At 36.4% G+C, this 20,505-nt stretch overlaps 1 protein-coding gene across 1 annotated transcript in view; it reads left to right on the top strand.

The window, feature by feature from the left end:
* Positions 1 to 20,505, top strand: part of AGBL4 (AGBL carboxypeptidase 4) — an 849,283-nt gene that overhangs the window by 336,690 nt on the left and 492,088 nt on the right. The window contains exon 5 of the mRNA XM_042873634.1: positions 6,389 to 6,605. Coding sequence (XP_042729568.1) covers positions 6,389 to 6,605 — 217 coding nt within the window. The remainder of the gene's footprint in view (positions 1 to 6,388; positions 6,606 to 20,505) is intronic.

The raw sequence follows: 20,505 nt of genomic DNA, 5'->3' as shown, positions 1-20,505 counted from the left end.
ATAGGTGGAAGACCTGTGGTCAGTAGGCAAATCATATTTCAACAGCAAAAAAATACCAGCACCATTCATTATCCCTGTGGTTAAAAACAGAGTGTCTGTAGAATAATTGTAGTACTTGAACCAGTGGTTCCAAGGAAAGTCTCTGCAGTGTGATCTTTAGCAACTAGACAGAATAAACAAAAGATGGAAGAGGGAGTGTAGCTTTGGTTATAATGTAGGCAGCAGGGAGCAAAGAAGAATATCTGCTGTTTTGCCATTGGGAGCCCCACTTGTACCTGCTTCTGGTAAAAGACTTTGGATTTTGCCAGCAACTGACAGCTCCCTTAAGATATATTAAAGTGTTTTCTCTAAAGAGGGTTTTGTGCCAAGTCTGGACCTCAGTGAGCAAATTTAGTATTTAGTGGAGATAGACCTATAAGTGGTAGGCAACAGTGAAGAGAACCTCCAACAAAACCTTGTTACGCTTTGGAGACCCTGAAACAACAGCTCTATCAGTGTTGCCCTATCTTATGTGAAACTGTTTAAAAGAATCATTCAGTTATTTTTAAAAGATTATTACTTGCCAGGTCATAACTTAGCAGCTTTCCCATTTATAATGTTATGCTTGTTTTAGTGAGTCAAAGGGTGATTTCATTTTTGGCAGAGCCCAAGAACAGGTTTTCAGTATTGCTGTATATCTCATGATGCTGATCTGCTAGCAGGGGCTCACTTGGTGACCCTTCTGCACTGCTTCATTATGCTTCCCACAAGGTATGCACTTTCCTCAGCTATTATTTGTCACTTCTAAGAATAATGACTTCAGCTATTTCCCTCTGGTTTCATGTAGAGTAGTTTCATAAAGGTTTTTCGTTACTGATATTATCATGGGACCTAGAAGACTGGCCCATGGGCAGGGAAAAAAGTTTCTGTGAGGTATTCCACAAACACAGGACTAAGGGCATTTCCCACTGCTACATTCTATTTATTGTTTCTCTCTGCTGAATTTTACTTAGCACTGCATCGTGCTGAAGATACAGTTTTGTTAAAAACCTTTCTTAGTAAGTTCCCCAAAATGTATCCAAGCATGTGTGAAATATGGAAATTATTCTCACAGTATTTTGTCACCTGAATCTGTTTCTCAATTTTGACTTTTGTATTCTAAATGATACACTTACTACAAATGTTTAAAATGTAGATACTCTTCTTCTTCTTCAAAAACAGAAATTAAATTAAATGCACCTTATTGTGGTCACTTATTTAATTAAATTTAAGAAAAAAAGACAGTGAAATACTCAATGTTTTCCACTTGAAGTTTTAAAGAATAAAGCTCACAAGCAATCAGTATCAGTTCATTATAATTTGAATTATGTCTTTATTGTCTTTATAGTGGTTACTTAGTTATTCCAGTTAACATTAACCCCTTGAATGCCATATGCTTAATGTCTGGATATCCTGGTTTTTATGAAAGCTATTGATTTACACAGTGCTTCAGTTTTTATACCTAGAAAGAAGAAATTAGATATCTGCATAGGTGAAAAAGCTTGAGTAGGTGATGCAAGGGGATAAAAATATTCTGAGAATATTCTGATAAACATTAGCAAGAATAAAAGCAGAACATAATTTCCAATGTTTGAAACTGAGCTGTGCCAAAATCCATTCAGTTTTATGCAAAAAAAAAAAAAAATATTTAACATCACCAGATATATTTAGTCACTCGAAGTTCTGTGAATCAAATACAAAATTCTGTGAAAGAAAAAAGAAATCTGTAAACTTATTTTGTCATGAGTTCATCAGAAATTCTGAAAATAGTTGGCTCCATTAGTCAACAAGAATAAGCAAGAAGGAAGGCAATGGCTTACACCAGCAGATAAAGGACTTGTTAAGGCTTTCAGTTTAAAAGGGCTGCCTCCCAGAAGAGTTTTCAGTACGTTTTTGACTTCTTTATATTTTCTCCAGAGTTGGTTGGATTTCTTGCAGTTAATAAAAGGGACATTTAGCTCCAAATACTCTGTCTGGTATTTTGGGTGGAGTCAATAAGGTTATCATAAGGTTAATACCTTGAGGTTATTTTCACAATCAGAATCAGGTTTTGTGTTTTGAATCTCTTTAAAAACTAGGCATAATTTCCTTTGAGGCAATGATTCAGTCCCACTCCTACGAGTGATATAAGGAGGCTTGGAAATTTGTAGAATTATTAAGTTGTATCCCTGTATCTGGAAGTTGTTGGCAATTGAAAATGATCTCACATTATATCACCACAGCTAACACAGCATTACAATCAGATTCACTTGAGCATTTCCTTCCAAGTCCAAACACTGACATTGTCTTTTGACCATTGATCTTTTACAGAACCTGCAGATTTTTGACTTTCCTTCCAAGGTCATCATTTTACTTGGAAGCCTACTGACTGGGATATGTCTAACCCAGTCTTGTACAGTCAAGGAACTGAATAAATACTTCTTGAGTGCCACATTAAGAGCAGTCCAAAGACTATTTAATCTGCTCATTAAAGTCATTGGAAATTTTGCTGGGCAAGAACTCTCTTCTTTAGGCATGCAACATAGGGGAAATGACCCTCAAAAGGACTAAAAGGAAAAGACCCTTTTGTCTTTAATTAATATCCCTATGTGTTTAAAACCTAAAAAAGAATGGACATTGCATTTCCCCCCATGTTTGTTCTGCGACAACTTGATTAGCTCTTTTCAAAAGGAAAAAACAACAGTAAAAAAAAAAATACATAAAATTTAGCTTTAAACTCAAAGCTCTAGATAAACTAGAAATAGGATTAAGTTATAATCAGAATAGAAGTATTGCTAGGATACTAAGTTACGCAGTAAGTATCATTACTGCCTACTGTTGTAGCAAAAGGTGCAATCCTGGGGCCTCTGATGTTACCCAGGGAGTTGACTCTGACCAAGGACCTCAATTTGCTGATAAACTAACAGATTTGATTTTACTGCACTCTGCCAACGTGGGATTTATGTTCTGACTCCAGACAGCAATGAAGAAAGTGTATGGGAAGAGACAGGCACGTGTACTTGCACACTTAGAGTAACACATCTGCTGGGTTGGGACAGCTTCCTTGTCAGACAAGACCCAAGGAGTCTGAATTTATTTCAAAATGATGTATAATACTAAGCTTTATTTCTGTGAATGTATTTCTGAAGACAGACTGGAAATGACTTGCTTGCATGTTGTGCTCTGTGGCTGCACTTGGAATTGGGGTGGTTCTCCTTTAAATAACTGCTCACAAGAGAGAAAATTCAGGCAGTTGTGTATCAATTAGCAGGGTGCATTTCTTCATGCGAGCTGCCTGGAAATGCAAAATGACAAATCTGAGTATTAAGCTTTCCTCTATTGTTTTGCTTTCCTAACTCTAACTACAAATCAACTTCATTGTGACTCACAGTGTAAGAAGTTGGTGCATTTGTGCAGATCCATGATAAGATATTTTCCTTTGGTAAGAAATGCAGTTGCACTCCGCAGTCTGGATCTGTCCCTGCCAGGCCCACATGCATTAGTATTCCACTGGCAGCTGCCTTTAGGTAGGAATATTGTTTTTGTCCATAACCAGAGGGAACAATCAGACTAAGCCGTTCTCCGGCTATAAACCAGCCAAAGTAATTGGGTTTAATTTTAATTTTTGTAATAGCTTTAAATTAATAGGAGCAGCTGCTGCCACAGTGTGTGGGTGTCCTTTTCCAGAAGGCATAGAACAAAAAAGGGAAAGAGTAAACAATAGTGCGTCTAGGACACAAAGGTTAATTCAAGAACTGAGCAATGTCTTTTCGTTATCAAAAACTCAGTTGGTCTCAGTATGTCTCTTTTCTTTTTCTCTTCCCTCCTCTCCCCCCCCGCCCCCCCCCCCCTTTATTTTCCCCTTTAATTCCGTGATAAGATCTCAATCTGATTAGGCTACCGTGTGTAAAGATGTGCTGTTGGTATCTAAACACTAACTCTCTTTTTCTATATGACTCACAAATAGATTAGCAGTGACAAAGTGCTAGGAGAGATAAAAATAGATTAGCAGTGACAGGAGTACCATTATAATTATTTTTTGAAGATATGGCTTGAATTAAGAGTTTGGGCACTTCCTGCCCTGAGAGGGTGAATTTAAACCTAGGAACTGAGCATGCTTTCTGCTGTTGTGTCAGACACCAGATAGAGAAATGTCAATACCAGATGTCCTAGACATCAAGATTAGCCATAATAGCCAAATGCAGCCATAAAGTGATGTGTCAAAGTGGATAATAAAACAGATGCTTGGCTTCTATAATGAAGGAGCGAAGGAACAAAATATCAAAAGTGCCTTTAATACATTAACAAAGTTGTCTTCAACTTGCTTAAAAGTAGAAAGTTATTGAACCAAGGAGAACTACGTGTCATTTAAGCATTAACTATCAGCAGATGAATTTCAATTAGTATTAGCCTTTGTAAAATCTTGACTTTCCTCCTATTGGTCTCATTTTACATGATTTTTTTTATTTCATAAAGAGAGGCTTGTCCTTTATTATTTCTCCCATGCTAATTTTGAAACAAATAAAGTTCAACAACTCAGCAACATACTATTTAAACTTGCATTACGTTTTGAGGACTGGGAGTTAGAATACATTTACCCAGTGCCATATCATCTGCTTGATTTGAGATCAAATGAGGGATGTCCTATAGCACTCTGGAGTAAGGGTGAATGATAGAAATATGTTAAGATACTGGAGAAACCTATTAGGTGAGGGCACTGCATGCACACAGCTGGTGGCATTTTTTCCCTACTACTAAAGAAAAATTGAATAGTTTTGTTTTTTGTTTCCTATCTCTTGCATTTGTGGCTTAAAAATCATTTTCAGATGTTAATGATAAACAAATATCTTATTTAAAACAAAAAACGCTGAAGAAAATTCTTGAAGCACAGAAAATTCAAGAACCAGAGTAATAGAAGCAGCAAATAAATTCTTATTTCAAGTCTAATTGACTGCTTCACTGGCTCTTCATTGTACTTTTTCAAGAACATCTCAACTCCTTTCTGTTTCTCTTTGTAGCCCCTGAGTCTTGCTGATCAGATTCCTTAACTGCTGCTCATTGGCAAGCATACTTCTGCATAATGAAAGGCTTTTGTCCTCCATTCCATATTAGCAGTGAAAGGCCATAACTGATGCTCTGCAGTAGACCAGTTTCTCGGAACTATTACAAAGAGACGCATTGCTACTGCTGTCTCTAAATCTTATTACATTTTCCCTCACCGTGATCCTAGTTTAGCTGAGATGTGTTCCAATCATTAGATGAGACCCGTTCATAATATTATGTAATTGATTCAGTTAGAGTCTGCAGGACTGTAGTGTTTCGTTGCCAAACAGGATTGGTAAGTTAGTTACATCAAATTACAAGTACATTGCATGACTAGAGAATCTCCTGCCTAAATAAAGGTGGAAAATCCATCTCTGTAATGAAGAAGGGACACAAATAGAAATATTGAGCACTTCTGCTTCATAGAATCAGAGTTTGATGCACCTCTGAAACATTACTCACTTCCTTTGAGAAATTAAAGAATAACTGAAGTTGGGTGAAAGATGTCAGGCAGACATTTTTATTCTTTAAACAGATACCAGCTTAATAGCAGTGACATAAATAAATGTCTGCACTGTAATTATTTACCATCATGTATATTAATTTTTATCATGTCAGCACTATAAGCCAGAACTATCACGGAGGGCAGCAATCCAATTTGGAACAGGATCAAACATCCTTTTCTCCTTCACTTTCTAATTTAGGACCAGGTTATTTTCCCAATCCAAAGTTGTTTTTTTTTTTTTTTTCTTTCCTGTTTTTGTTTTCCCTAAAGAACTTATCTCTTCTTCAATTCATTGGCTAGGTGTTGATACATCCCCTGACTACTAAGAGGGATAGCTCCTTTGTGTGTATATGTATATTGGCATATATTATACTATGTACTGTATATATACTCGTACTGAAAATGCTTCATCAATTATGCCTTGCCTGTGCATGGATGAACCAGTCGTGTATCATAGGGTTTAGCCATATTCCAGCCGGAGATTTGGCTGGAAACTCTGTAGCACTATGAGTTTGCACAAGCTTGATAGCAAAGGAGCACACAACTCAGCTGCCCGTGTATCTTCAGTACTTCCTGGGAGTTGGTTTGTCTGATTGTGTGTAACTCTCTCCTGCTATACTAGCCCTACAAGCTCAGATCTGGCACAGCAGCCATGGCTGGCACAGCCCAAGCATGGAATTTGTGTGCATGAGTGCTCTGAAATGCAGGCTCTGGGATCTACATTGTCTAAAATTATTTTACTTCATTTACATGAGAGGAAATAGGAATCTCAGAAAGCATTTCACTTCAGATTTCTTTTGAACACATATATGTTGATTTATATATGTTGCTTTTATTTTTTAGGCAAAGAATACCCTCCAAAAATGTGTATTACTATCGCTGCCCGGACCACAGGAAGAACTATGTCATGTCATTTGCTTTTTGCTTTGACCGTGAGAACGACACTTATCAATTTGCCTACTGCTACCCTTACACCTATACTCGCCTTCAGCACTATCTTGACAACCTACAGAGGCGGAACATGGACTACTTTTGCAGAGAGCTGCTAGGACTCAGCGTGGTAAGTGATAGGCATTTTTACCAACTAGCAGGCTTCATTATGGATGTTTACCCTTAAATGCTTACAGAGAATAATTCGTCATCCTTGCTAAGGTAGACATGCACACATATTTGTTTTACTCTTGTCAGTGACACACAGAGTAGCTTTGCCCACATAGTGAAATATAGACAAATGCTAATTTAATTTCATGTAAAGTATTTCCTTTGTAATATGCCAGGCAATGCTAAAATTCCCACGTAGGACCAACTGACCACTAAAGGAAGTAACTGAAGCAGCTTTATTGAAGAAATGTGATTTTTAGAGTTTTCTATTTATTTGATTTTATGGAAAAAGCTTTTCTATTCAGAAGGAAATAAGAATCTTTGGAATGAGAATACAGCTTTTCCTAGTAAAGTAATGCAAAGCATTTTAAAAGCAACTTATTTTATTTAGTCTTAAGATTGTCTGCTTTGGTAAATTTAACTAAAAAGGGGTTTAGTTCTCTCAATATATAGACCCTAGTGGCCATACAAAAATGAAATATGACAGTTCTGGTGGAGGAAGGAGGTTTAATGTTAAGGCTGAATATAATTTGCTACAACCTTTCTCTGAAATGTTTCTTGTCCTGAAGATTTGGAAATCATGACTCAGCCACTGCCATATCAATTCAGATATCATCAGATTAAGAAAAGAAATTGCTGATATTTTTTCCCTTTTGTTTTCTCAGACATGATAGTGCACGTGTTCCATAGTCTAAATCTCTTCTCTGAGATTTGATTTGGTCCAAACTTGTAGCGTATGTGTGTGTCAGAAAATGAAAGCTGCAGTTTTTATGAAGGCTGCTGATTCTGGCAGCTCAGGCTTTAAAAAGAATCCCAGAATATATTGTAAAATGAGAAGAAAATAATATGAATAACCTGCTCTGGAATAAAGAACTGGTTTCCACCATTAGGTCAGGTCATTGAGTTCCTTCCATGCCATGAAACTCATTGTTCAACCTACAGAGAAGAGCAAAACCAAAATTAACAGAAAAATTTTGTTCTTAACCCTTTTGTCTGTTAAGCACAGTTTTTGCTCTAAAGAGGACTGTTACATATCTCTGAACTGACATTAATGATTAATCATTCCAATTAGGGGGACAAACAATTACAAAGGCACGAGGAATTTTTTTTTAATTTAAAAAAAAAAAAAAGAAGTAAAGTCTTCAGAGGGTGGGAGGAAGGAGCGCTATCATTTTAATGTGTGTAGGGTTTTACTCATTAATCTTAGGGGACAGAGCTATCATTAATTCTATAATGAAATCAAATTTGTTTCCTTTCACTCTGAAAATAGTATATAAACAGTCACATTTGCATATTCATCAGAACCCTGATCTGACTGATTAAAACACTGAGATAGAAGGATTTGTCTTTTATCTGCATTTTGACAGACTGAGCTAAACTCTTAAATCATGTTAACATTGTGTTGCCAGTAGTTGCTAAACATTATTTTTCATATTTCAGCAAACTAAACAAACAGATGCTGTTCAAAATGTGGCAGGAAATGTGCTGTGTACAAGTCCAGATTTTATATCTATATGTACACACACAGTATGTTTTGCAGAAATTGATATGGTAACATTTTGCAGCTCACCATGCTGATATGTATAAAAAGCTTCTGAATCAGGCTTGTGCTGTAATCTTTGTAAGTAACATTACAATCTCAGAGCATTTCTGGCTTTTCTCCACACACAACTGTCCTAGAACAGCTTGGTAATTTAATGTCTTTGCTGAGCTTGAATAGACAATTTCCATAAGTTCTCTGTGAGTTAAATATTTTAACATAGAGCTTTGTTGCTATCATACATCTTTAAATGGTGAAAAACAGCATCCTTCAGTCTTCGCTGCACAGTACTTCATCAAAGCAGAAGCTGGCTGTACTTTAGAGAATTGCGTGCCATATAGGATAGATTTAGAGCTGAAAAAGAGAGCTCCATCTTCACGCTGGCCCCTTACGTAAGATAAGAGGAATCAGATTGGCATAACGAGGCCCTTAAAAGCTCTATTCCTGGTGAAGGGACGATACCCCTGGTAGCACATGGTGGAAGGAAACGTAAAGATGCCTTCTGAGGACAATCTCTGAAGTCCTCCTGCAGGGTGTGTGACTGAATCATGATAGCATGTTAGGGGAAGGCTGTTGCATACCTGCTGAATGCCATACAGCCACTAATGCCTTTTGTTTGTTGCAGCTGATTTTACAGCTCGCTTCATTAGTTTAAGGTGGTGAGGATGGAGAATGGTTTGGAACAATTTAAGTTCTCCTGGATTATGAAGTTTTGATCTGTGCCTCTTGCAGACAACAGAATCTTGCCACAGATCTATGTGGTTATTTTTTTCCTTTGTATTGGAACAGTGAAATGCTAGTCACAAGAAACCATGCTCAGATGATTGCTCCTGAAGGCTTTCTGAGTGCACATTTTCCTGCATGTAATGTTTTCAAGGCAATCTAATTTCTAATCTAATTTCATATTTTCTCTAAAGAAAGTACTATGCCTCCATTAACTCCTTAAATGCTTTCACTAATTCTATGAAAATTGAAAGTGAAATATCAGTGTGGGACATGTAATTGTCATTAGGATGCAGAATGGCAAAGTGGTTCAGAGCCAAATGGCAAAGATTCCCATTGCCAGTGTGAATGGGTAACTTAGCTGTTCTGCTTCTGACCTTTTAATGTTTAAACGCTTTACTTCAGAGAGCTATCCCACACTCTGGATGTGCCAAATGATCTTGAAAATAGTCTCCCCTGCAAGCTAACTGTGATGGCCACCCAGGTGTCATTCAAACTGCTGTTTTCATTCTGCCATTGTTGCCTGTAGATAACTTCAGACTTTGTATAGATTGTCCCAGCAGATCATACGTTCAAAATCTGTAAGCATTTGAAAAAGATTGTGCAGTTGTTTTCTGTGCACATTATGAATGAGTCTGTCATCTTGGCAGATATTAGGCAATACTGTACAGCATATTATAATGAAAAATAATTTATTATTTCATTTGAAAATATAAACACAAGCTCAATTTCTGCTACTTATATATAATCTGTACGTGTAGCGTTATAAACAGTACCACAGACTTGGCAAAACATTTGAGTATCATTGTTTAAAGATGGTGATCTAAGTTAACTTCACATACTGGAAGTGTGTGGATGATTGATGAAACCTGTACTTCTACTAGCATTATGCTATCACACATACTAAATTAAGTAAGTATTGCTGAGACTGGCTTCTGCAAATTGCAACTGGCTTGGCGATATTTTTGTTGCTCACTTCAAAAACAGAAAAGATTAATTGTAGACAGATACTTCCTTTTACTCCGTTAGGCAATGGTGCTACCAAATTATGCTTGAGGAGTATTGCAACTGCACATAAAAACCACGGGCCTCAAAGGGATTTCCACAGAGCACAGGCACTAGTATGTGGAATTCTGTTAAATTAAATATTAAACATACATATTTTAAAACAAGAAGGCAATATGTCTAATGCAGAGCCCTGTAAGTGAGCTAGTCTCTAAAGTCAGACCTGAAATACTGAGTGAAACAGATTGGAGCACAAGGTGCTTCATTCTGACGCTCCACCATTTCAATGTATGCTTTTAATTTACGTAAATTACTTCTCATGATGGTGTCAGAGTGAATCAGAATCAGGCCCCAAGACTGTAAACCTGCACAGCCGATGTCACATTTTTGGTTCATTGATCAAAAATCCCTTATTTGATGTCTAAACTACTGATAACCCTGGTAAAAATAGCTAATCAGTTCTACAGATATCTACTGGTCCCTTTTAACTGCTCAGTTATTACTGTTTTAAAGCATGAAGCAAAGAAAATAGACAATTTTACTAAGGTTAAGTTTCCCATTTCTGTGTACAGTGTTAGGTTATATAATAATGGTTCTATAAAAGAAAAGTGTAGTCTTCATCTTAAAAAAAAAAATAGAAGTGATAGGCTTCAGTGTGATGTTATCATGCCATGGAAATCATGTTGGTATTATATTCTGTACTTTTCAGTGGACCTGACTGCAACTAGGTTGAAATGCCATCTAAATGCAATTTGTGGTAATTTACTTGGTCTGAAATAGGGCACAGAAGTAATGCTAACAGTACCATAAACTTAGCTTCTCATTTATCTAGAATGTGAAAGTGCATCCATACATATGCTTAGGGCACATACTCTTTAATCACTTATGTATCTATCTATACATATAGTGCTGCTTTTCCCATATTATTCATAATATGTATGTTATCCCAAAACTGTAAATGAGATTTTATATGTTTCTACAAATATTTGCTTAGCTGGGTTTGGGTATTAGCAGAAGTAGAGTTGGGCCTTGTCACGGAGTTGACCAGATCAATCTATGTCCGTGACAGGGGCGACAGGCCTCTGCCCTCCCCCCCTACCCCAGTCCCACAAAAATGGGAAGGAAGGAAGGGAGGAAAAGAGCAGCGGCAACAATCTATGGAGGAAAACTTATTTTACTATAATATTGGAATACAAGATAACACAATATATACAATTTAATTGCAATTGGGATTAATAAATCAGACAAGATGAGAGAGAGAGTTCCCGGGACCGAGTCAAACCTGAAAAGCTTGGAACGGCTAGGAAAGCACCCTCCAGCACCCACAGCAAGGCAGCAAGAGAGCGCCCCCCCCACCCGGAAGGGCCAGATCCCGTGACTGCTGTAATGTACAAGGATAGGTAGCTGGGATTGGGGCAGTGACACTTTAATGCCCTGTACACTACATGATGTTTTGATGTGGAATACTGAAACCCAGAAACAAACAAAAAAAAAACTAAAACAAAAACATAGAACCATGACAGGCCTAAAAGTAACATCACCACTTTTGGAATTAAAACATGATCAGTAATGTACAATATCATAGTATTGATATTAAACAATATTTTTACTTGTTTATTTATTTATTATTCATGAAATAACATTATTTCCCAACCACTAACGGAAAAGGGAGTTCTAATGAGCAAGTCACTAAACACGGAAAGTAAAGGAGGTGGACCCTCCTTTACAGCAAAATTATATAAATCACAGAATTACAGAGGTTGGAAGATACCTTTGGAGATCAATGAGGCCAACCCCCATAAAAAGAAAATGCAGAGCCTGGGTCTTGAACCCAGCATCCTTTGGTACATGATCCCTGCGCTGTGTGAGTGCTGTAGCCACTGGGCCAAATAACATGAAAAGTAACAAGGAATTCTTCCATACATATATTCACTTTTAAGGAGAATTTCTTAAAATTTGAAGGAAATTCTGGGAGATAATCTAGCTAGTGAGATTTACAGACAAGGAAAGGCAGACAAAACTGTTAGTCTTGCAAGTTAAGATCTTGCAATATTGAGAAACTTTACCACACATATAAGCTGGTTAAGTCTTAAATTTTAGAAAGAACAATGTTTTCTATCCGAAAATAATTTCCAGAAAGATTCACATATATTGTTGTTTATCAAACTCTAAGTAACAAATCTTAGAATTATAGAATATCCTGAGTTGAAAGGGATTCAGGAAGATCATGGAGTCCAACTCCTGGCTCCATGGAGGACCACTCAAAATTCAAACCCTATGTCTGAAAGAGGTGTCCAAATGCTTCTTGAACTCCAGCAGCTTGGAGCCATGCTCTCTGCCTTGGGGAACTGTTCCATGCCTACTGCCCTCTGGTGCAGTCCCTTTCCCTAAACCCCACCTACTCCTCCCTGACACGACTTCACGCCATTCCCTCAGGCCTATTATGTCTCCAGAGAATGGAGCTCAGTGTTGCCCCTTCACTCCCTGTGAGGAACTGCAGCCACCGTGAGACCTCCCCTCAGCCTTAACTGCTCTGGATCCAACAAGCTAATGGACCTCAGACACTCTTACGTCTTCCCCTGTAGACTCTTGTTCTTATGTAACTTATTCTATGTGTTCTTTCCCATTCTTTTCAATTGCCTCCTTCTGTTACAAAGGGGAAGTCCAAAGTAACTGTTAGGCCTTGCAAATTCCAGGGCCACAAAAGATTGTCATGTTCTTTTCTGTGTTTCATCCCAGTGTCAGTTCATTTGCTTTTATATTCTAGTCTGTCACCTTTCTTTGTTCTTACTTATGACTCTCATGCTCCCTATTTGTTTCTTCTTCTAATATGTACATCCACATGTTCAAAGTAGGTGTAATGTAATTTGTCATGTAGAGAAAAGAGAGAGAGCTTCAACCTGGAATGGAAGCATGTTAGTATCGTATTGGTCATCCTGACATATATGAGTTAATACCTGGATGCAAGAAGATAGTTATTTGTTTAATGAATAAATGATGTAATCCCGATTGAAAACAAACTTTCTTTGTCTACAGTCAGTTGCATTCTCAGATATAGGCAACTGTAAGCTTCTGGGGACAGGGTCCACCTCCTTTACTTTCCGTGTTTAGTGACTTGCTCATCAGAACTCCCTTTTCCGTTAGTGGTTGGGAAATAATGTTATTTCATGAATAATAAATAAATAAAATGGAATCCTGGGGTCCTTTACATGTACACTAGTGTAAAGCTTTTTTAATTTTAATAATTTTAGGATTAATCTACTTGTTCTGAAGGACAGAAATATATTTTGAAGATACGTGTGGCCCTGGAAATTATCAAACTGCCTAGATTACATTCATTCTTTCAGTCTCATTTGCAGAAATTTGTTTTCCTTCTTTTCCAGCGCAGCATTAAGCAATAAATATATATAGTGATATTGAATGTGCTCACATGTAGGGGAAATAGTGCTACATAGTGCTGTTAGCTGAGTTTGTCCAGTAACTCTTTACTGCATTGATTCCACTGGGATTCTGACTGTGTTTTAGTTGGCTTCTATTTAGATCTCTAGTGCAGTTGTTGTGTAATGTATGTGTGAGAACAGAGTTATATATTAATGTATATTCTTCATCTGTAGACCCAGAAAATTGTTAGCCTCACCCACATTATCTGTAGGGTTGAGTTTTTGGGACTGAAGGCTTATTTAACAGTGTTAAAGTCTGCTTAGGCAAAAGGATTTGAATTTATCCCTTTTAATTTAACCAAAGAAAGAATTATGTATTGATTTAGCTTTATGGTAAATATAGAATGTAAATATAATGTATTAAAATCTAATTACTTTAGGCAAAGTCTTGTTCGTATGATTTGTGTAAGCTGAATATTATGATTCTGATGCAGAAAAAGACACATAAACACAGAAATAAACGTAAGCCTGTGAAATATCCTGGTGAAGTTATTGGCATAGTTCCAATCAAATCACATATGTCTAGAAGGGCCTTTACATTCAAGGTCAAAGCAATCAGCACTTTGCAAGATAAAGACTAAGTGCCCTCATGTATAGCATTATCTTGCACTAGCACTATAACAACATGAGTAAAGGAAAAAAAAATAATTCTAGACTTTGAGCAAAGGATCTCAGTGTTCCTGCCCAAGCATACTTCTTACAAAGTAACAAGGAATAATGATGTTTTCAGTCTGGTATGAATGTAAATGGAACTGGTTATTAGTTGATTTATATTTCAGTTCCTGTAAAATGATTGCTTCAGTAAGCTCCCAAAGGCTTGCTTATCTAACGTTTCACCTTTACCTACTGTACGCTGAGGCTGAGAGCTGAATTAGAGAGCTGGTGCTAGGATATGAAAAGAATTTGCTTCCTGTCATTGGTAACCAATGTCTAGTGGTTTTGTTCACTCCTTGTAGTGTAATAATAAAGCAAATTTACAGTGAGATGGAAGTGGTTTCAAATAACTTCCTAATATTATAAATTTCCCACTGGACTAAATTTTAAGACTTGTGAGCCAGTTACTCTCCCCTTTAAAATAACAAATAAACCATTCAATAACAAGCAACCAAAATATCTGTCACATTCAGTCAGGATATGAGTTTTCTGCAAACCTTCCTGCATGCACTCTTCAGATTCATCATCTCTCTTATAATGGAATATACCTAATAGATAATACTCAACAAATAAAAGGAAGTCTCAAATTTGATTTAAAGAAGCGCTTGTCTGCTACTTTATATTTGGATGTTTCATCACTCATTCACATCTTGTTGGATAAACTGGTTCAGGTAATGTATTCTGCAGCCCTTTTTGCAGCTTGCTGTAAATTTGCTGAATGCCCAATTGTAAAGAGAAGACCTGTTTGTAATGTATCTATCAGGTGTGCACTTGAGGCCTTCTGCATAAGAGATCAGTGCCAATTCTGTAGCTCTTTATCCCTGGCTTGTAGGTGTTCAGTAATACTTTATCCTGGCTGTCCTAAGCCTTGAATGCTGAAAGATGGCTCTAAAAAACACTTCAGTTTATGTGTCAAAAGGGAACCTGCATTATCATTATACCACATAGGAATGAAAAGATAAATGTATAATAAGAATAAGAAAATATTTTAATATTGATGAAGGAAGTGTAGTTCATGTGGTCCAAGCTGCCTGATTGTGCCCTTACTAATGGCTCTAAATATTTGAATATACATACTTGAGAGATAATATAAGGCTTGCCACTACCTACTACAATTATAGAAAGCACAGTGGACAATGGTGTGTATAGTCTGAGGTCCATTTTTACTTGCAATGTGGATTTAGTGGCCCTTTTTAATCAAAGGATAGTGCAGTGAATAAGTACATCAAGCTTTCATGTAAGAGAAGATGCTGTCACCTTTATTTTAAGACATCAGATTATATTCATATATATTTTATGTTAGGAGATCATAACAGTTCCGGGGGAAAAAAGAATGTATTTCTAGGAAATGCTAGCTACTTTTGAAGTGTTGTTATTACTCAGAAATACTGAAAGCAATATTTATCTTTGTTTTGAAGACAAAATAAAGTACAAATAACATGAGGAGGCAGGAGATTTTCAGTGTAAAGTAGTAGCTACTTAACTGTAAGCTGGTGTGTTTCGTTGTTGATAATTTTTTTTTTTTTTTCATTTCTTAGGAAATATAAGGTACAATTTAAAGCATTTTGAATACTCCTCAAAAGATATCTTACGTAGCAACCAATTATATTGATATGTGAAAATAACTGTGGTCTCTGATAAAGATCCTCTTATTTATGTTTTCAAACAGCAGCTGAGCACCATACTGTGGCAGCAGAGAACAGTCTCAGAATTGAACACACATTACAAAGGTCTCAGTTGTGTGGCAGTTTCTATGAAAAAGAATGCCATTCTTAGGCCCAGTCCAAAGTTTTCACTCAGAATTCTTTAGAATTACGGAGATACGTTTTTAGAGAAAGTTTGTTTTTGCGAGCTACCTTATCTGATGTTAAATTTGTCTGATGATAAACAAGTACTGTGGATGAAGACAAAGGAGGCATTTAATCAATTTCAGGAATTTACATCTGTACTCATTAAAAAAAAAAAAAAAGCACAGTTTCAGAAAATATGTCATCCATCCGATGGTAGCGTCATTGCAGCCATCTTATAGGTAATGAGACTACTACAGAAAATGGAATTAAATAGAAGCAATACGTGATAAAGACTTTGATATTAATTTTCCTAGTTTATCCATAGTAAGCAGAACTAATTTAAAAGGAATTTCTCTTCAGAATAGATCATTGTGGTCAGGACCACAGGTAGTACAACTGATTTGTCTCCTTGGGGCAAACGCAGTTTGGCATACAGATTTGAAAATATGAAAATACGAAGTTGGTCTTTCAGGTGTTTTGACAGAAGAAAAATAATAAAATGAAACTTTTGATAGTCGCATACCAAAAGGAAATCTAATGTTTTGGGAACCAGATTCCATTTACAACTGCAGAGCTCTTCAAAATGTTGTCCTCAGCATGCAAGAAGATGCCTCATGAGAATGAAAAATAACCTCTAAGGTATTATATCCAATGGAGAATTTATAGGAATGTCAGATGACCTATTAAGGGCACTTTATAGATTAACAGATGAGGGCTAAAATAGAGGTTGGTGGTGATGTGTTGGAAAAATAGGAGGAATTCTGGCATCAAGATGCATCAAGGTTTGTCTAAGACCTGGACATTGATATTAATCCAAACCATGAATATTTCAAAATCTGAAAGGTAATGGCCAGAGAAGAATAGCATTACTGCTCAAAGGCATTGAATCTTTGCTTGCAGTGAGTGGAAATGAGTTAGTTTCATATTGCCCTGTGGTCCGTTTTCTTCCTTATACCTTAAGGGAAATTGTCTAGATCTTTACTATGCCTCAGGCAATTAAATTACCAACATAAAGTACTTTGTTGTCTTTTGCTTGAGGACCATTTGTTCTTTCAGGAATTAATGGTATTGTGGAGTCCCAGAGAACCTCTAAGTTTTTTTTTTAAATATGTGATTGAAGTGTTTTGTTCATCTTAATGAAGAATATAGACAGTATGTATTCTAATCCTCAAGAGAACAAACAGCTCAGCATGTGAACTAAGGAAAGAAGAATGTATGTTTCAAAGGTATGATTTTCAGCTGTTGTCTTCATCCTTACAAGATACTCTGGCAGCACCACATTTGTTTTCATCTCTAGCTGATTTTGAAATCCTTCACAGCTTTAGAAATAAAACTGCACATATCCTCTAGATTTCTTGTGTAGAAATAGGTAAGATTTTTTAACAGCAAATATCACAGCAGTGCTTCCACTGCAGTCAGTCCTCCATTTAGAGGAGGACCCAATTAGGCTTGGGTGCACACAGACCAAATAACATTATAGGCTTATACTGCACAGACGTGTAGAAAGATATTATGTTCCATGTGATCAAACAGAATTCCTATATGTCCTATCTTGGCTGAAATTCCAATTAGCCATGGCAACCAGTGAGGGAAATATGCAGCAATATAAAACATCTAATTCAGTGCTGACAAAGAGGTGGGATGTATTGATCTGTTTGGCAGAAAACTTCATTTTTTCTTCATTCCTATAATTCAGATTTTCTCATTACTGGACACAGATGGCAAAATATAATTTTATTAACTATAACCATTTGTTTTGCAGTTCATCAATTAAATTCCAAAGAGTACAGAGACTAGTTTATGCTAGCTATTAACAAAAACAAGTTAGTATCTAGAGCTATAATAGAAATGGTGATAGATGTTGCATACTATACTTCAAGATCATTTGTTGCTATGACAGTAATGAAGTAAAATGAGACAGGGTCTCTGGAATCCCAGATTTTTCATGTTCCCAGAGAGTTAGAGATAAAAAAAAAAAACAACTTTTCTCTCAGTGAGCTGAACTTCATTCCTTCGAAGCTACAATTAATATATGCATGTTACAAAATACATAGTGTACTCTCTTCTTATTAGAAAGTTAAATCAGAAAAGAAGGGAAAATGATAGTTTGTAATTATCTTGAATAACAACCATCTCTACTCTTAACATCAGTATGAAACACCAAATTAATATCAGGTGAAGTAAACTGAAAAATCCGAAATTTCCAGAAGTACACTTTTGCAGTAGTGGATGAGGAGTGCATTTGAAAATCCTTTCCTAATCTCCTTTATTGTTTGCTTTCTTTTTTCTACTAAGATGTTCATCTCTTAGGCTTTGTTTTGTTTCTAACGTCCCAAGTGCTACAAGTGTGAGGATGTAGGATAGCCTGTACAGTGACAGCAGCACAGACTATATGTGCTATTGGAAAGCATTAATTATTTATTTGTGTCCTTGATAGAACGGGGAGCCTACATGCACAAATGTTCAATTCATATCATTTTGCTTCTCAGGAATTATTACAGGGAAGCTTACTGAAAATTACAATGGTATTAGGTCTTAAAATGTTTTCTTTTTTGACTCAAAAATACCCCATAATAATTACAATGTAATGAATGTAGTCTACTGAGAAGAAAAAGATATGATAGTAAACCCCTAACAAACCTCTGAAACTGGTCATACATCATCAGATCTCCCTGGCCACACTTAACTTATCAGTGTAACGCTGATGGCAGATGTATTTCAACAGTGATTATGAATAGAAATCCTTACAGCAGATTCATACTATATTCCGTGTGCTGGGACTACCCATCTGTACCCCTGTTTGCAGCCAACAAGAATACTAAATTTTGCAGTTTTGTTCCAGGGACAATGTGAGTCAGATCTCTCTAGGAGAGACCTTCAACTTTACCACAATTGGGTAAGCTGATTTTGTGTTGTTTACTGCCAAGGATCCTGAATGCCAAAGATGTAAAACAGTTTGCTCATAAACAGACAACATATAGCCAAGTCTTCTTCTTTTCAGATACCCATTTTATCTTATTCCAACATGGACATTGCTTTGTGCCAATCCTCTTCTTTTGCATCCTAGACCAGGAAGTCATGTTCATGGCAAGTTTAAACATGCTATCTAATGATAAACCAGAATCTACTAGAATAGCGTGAATTTCTGGAAGGGAAATTTATTATGCGATAATTTTAACTTTTCCTGCCTACCAGTCAGTAGTATTGGAGTTATTTATTGCTGCTAACTTTTGAAAAGCTCTCCTTTTATCCCCGTCATTGTTTTCAAATCTATATAGCACCTAGAAGTGCCACAGTCAAATCATAATTCATGATATTGCTGTCAGTTTCCGTAAAATTTGTAGAAGGCCTTTGAAGTTCTTTCCACTAATACCAAATCTACCTCCATTATTTCTTTCATTTCCCGTGACACCTACGCTGCAGCATTGGTCACAGTCCCATTACTCTCTCTCCATCAATGTTGCCTTCTTTTTGAGTTTAATGTCTGTTACAGAGGCAGTGATGCAAGGAGAGCTGATATCTGACCTCTCTTGTGCCATGTTTCATTACAGCAATGGTTTTCCAAGATTACATTCAAAAAATTTTCTCAAAGGTTTTTCAGAATTAACCAATTATTAAATTATCTGCCTAAGCTTTGTGCTAGTTTTGAAAATGTCACTGACTTATAACATTCTAGAAAGAATTTAAATTTCCACTTGTACACCTAAATTCTTCTGGTATAACCTGTGAGTTGATATCTCATTATGTGACTTCTATACAGGTCTCTACTCCTAACAATACAAAGGAACAAAAGACAGGCCTTTTTTGGTAGTACCTTGCAGATAAATCTTTACTACCTCTTGGATAAATCAATGGGAGAATTACTGGAGTACTTTATATGCTTTATAAGTTTAGTATTGGCTTCTATTCTGGATTTTTTTTTTTTTAATCTACCCTAGTTTCTTCTTAAGTGGTGTAAGCCTTCGTTTATTTGATTTATTATTTGACAGTCTCACAGCGCTGTGTACAGAGAAGCAACCACACATAAAAAAAGCTAAGTTTATGTACAAAACTGCTTCCTTGTACCTTCTTGCCCCTCTGGTTCATATAATTTAAAGTGGCCAGAGAAAGCAGGTGCACCAGAGCCGTTGCCAGGAGTAAAACCAGGGAAAAATGGAACGTAAGTCTTTGAGGAAAAAAAAAAAGATGAGATCATCTAGTTATCATAAGATACATGTAGATGTTTTCAGTAGCTGTTTGTCTTTCAGTGTCACCAATGATGACATACAGTCTTTGTGCTTGCTTAACATTCAGAAGGCACTTATGACAAATAGGGTCATGAAAGATGATGCTTACCAGGTTTGGGAATATGTATTGCTATCATTACTTCAGAGGTCAGTTTTAGCTTTTTGAACTTTGAATTAGGGTCCAATCATCTTCAGTAGAATTGTGTGTTTTGGAAAAATGTCTGTGATGAATGAAATGTGGGCAAAACTATTGGGGTTTTTGTTTTTTGTTTGCCTGTTTCCACATATTGATATTGTTGAATCCTTATCAGAACTGAGCATATGAAGCAAATTGAATGTGACCACATATGTGTTGAGTAGAATTGAAATAAGCAATAGCTATCTTGATTCTGAAACCAAATACTAAGATGAGTCAATGATAGTTCGTAATAGCTTCAGAGACCTTTTTTAATGTGATTTTTTTTTTTTCATTCCTATCCAT

The sequence above is a fragment of the Lagopus leucura genome, unplaced genomic scaffold (assembly GCF_019238085.1).
Source record: "Lagopus leucura isolate 7727_CA_CO unplaced genomic scaffold, USGS_WTPT01 Super-Scaffold_100009, whole genome shotgun sequence".
Taxonomy (NCBI): domain Eukaryota; kingdom Metazoa; phylum Chordata; class Aves; order Galliformes; family Phasianidae; genus Lagopus; species Lagopus leucura.
Note: the sequence above shows the minus strand (reverse complement) of the source record. Positions and strands in the feature narration are given on the sequence as shown.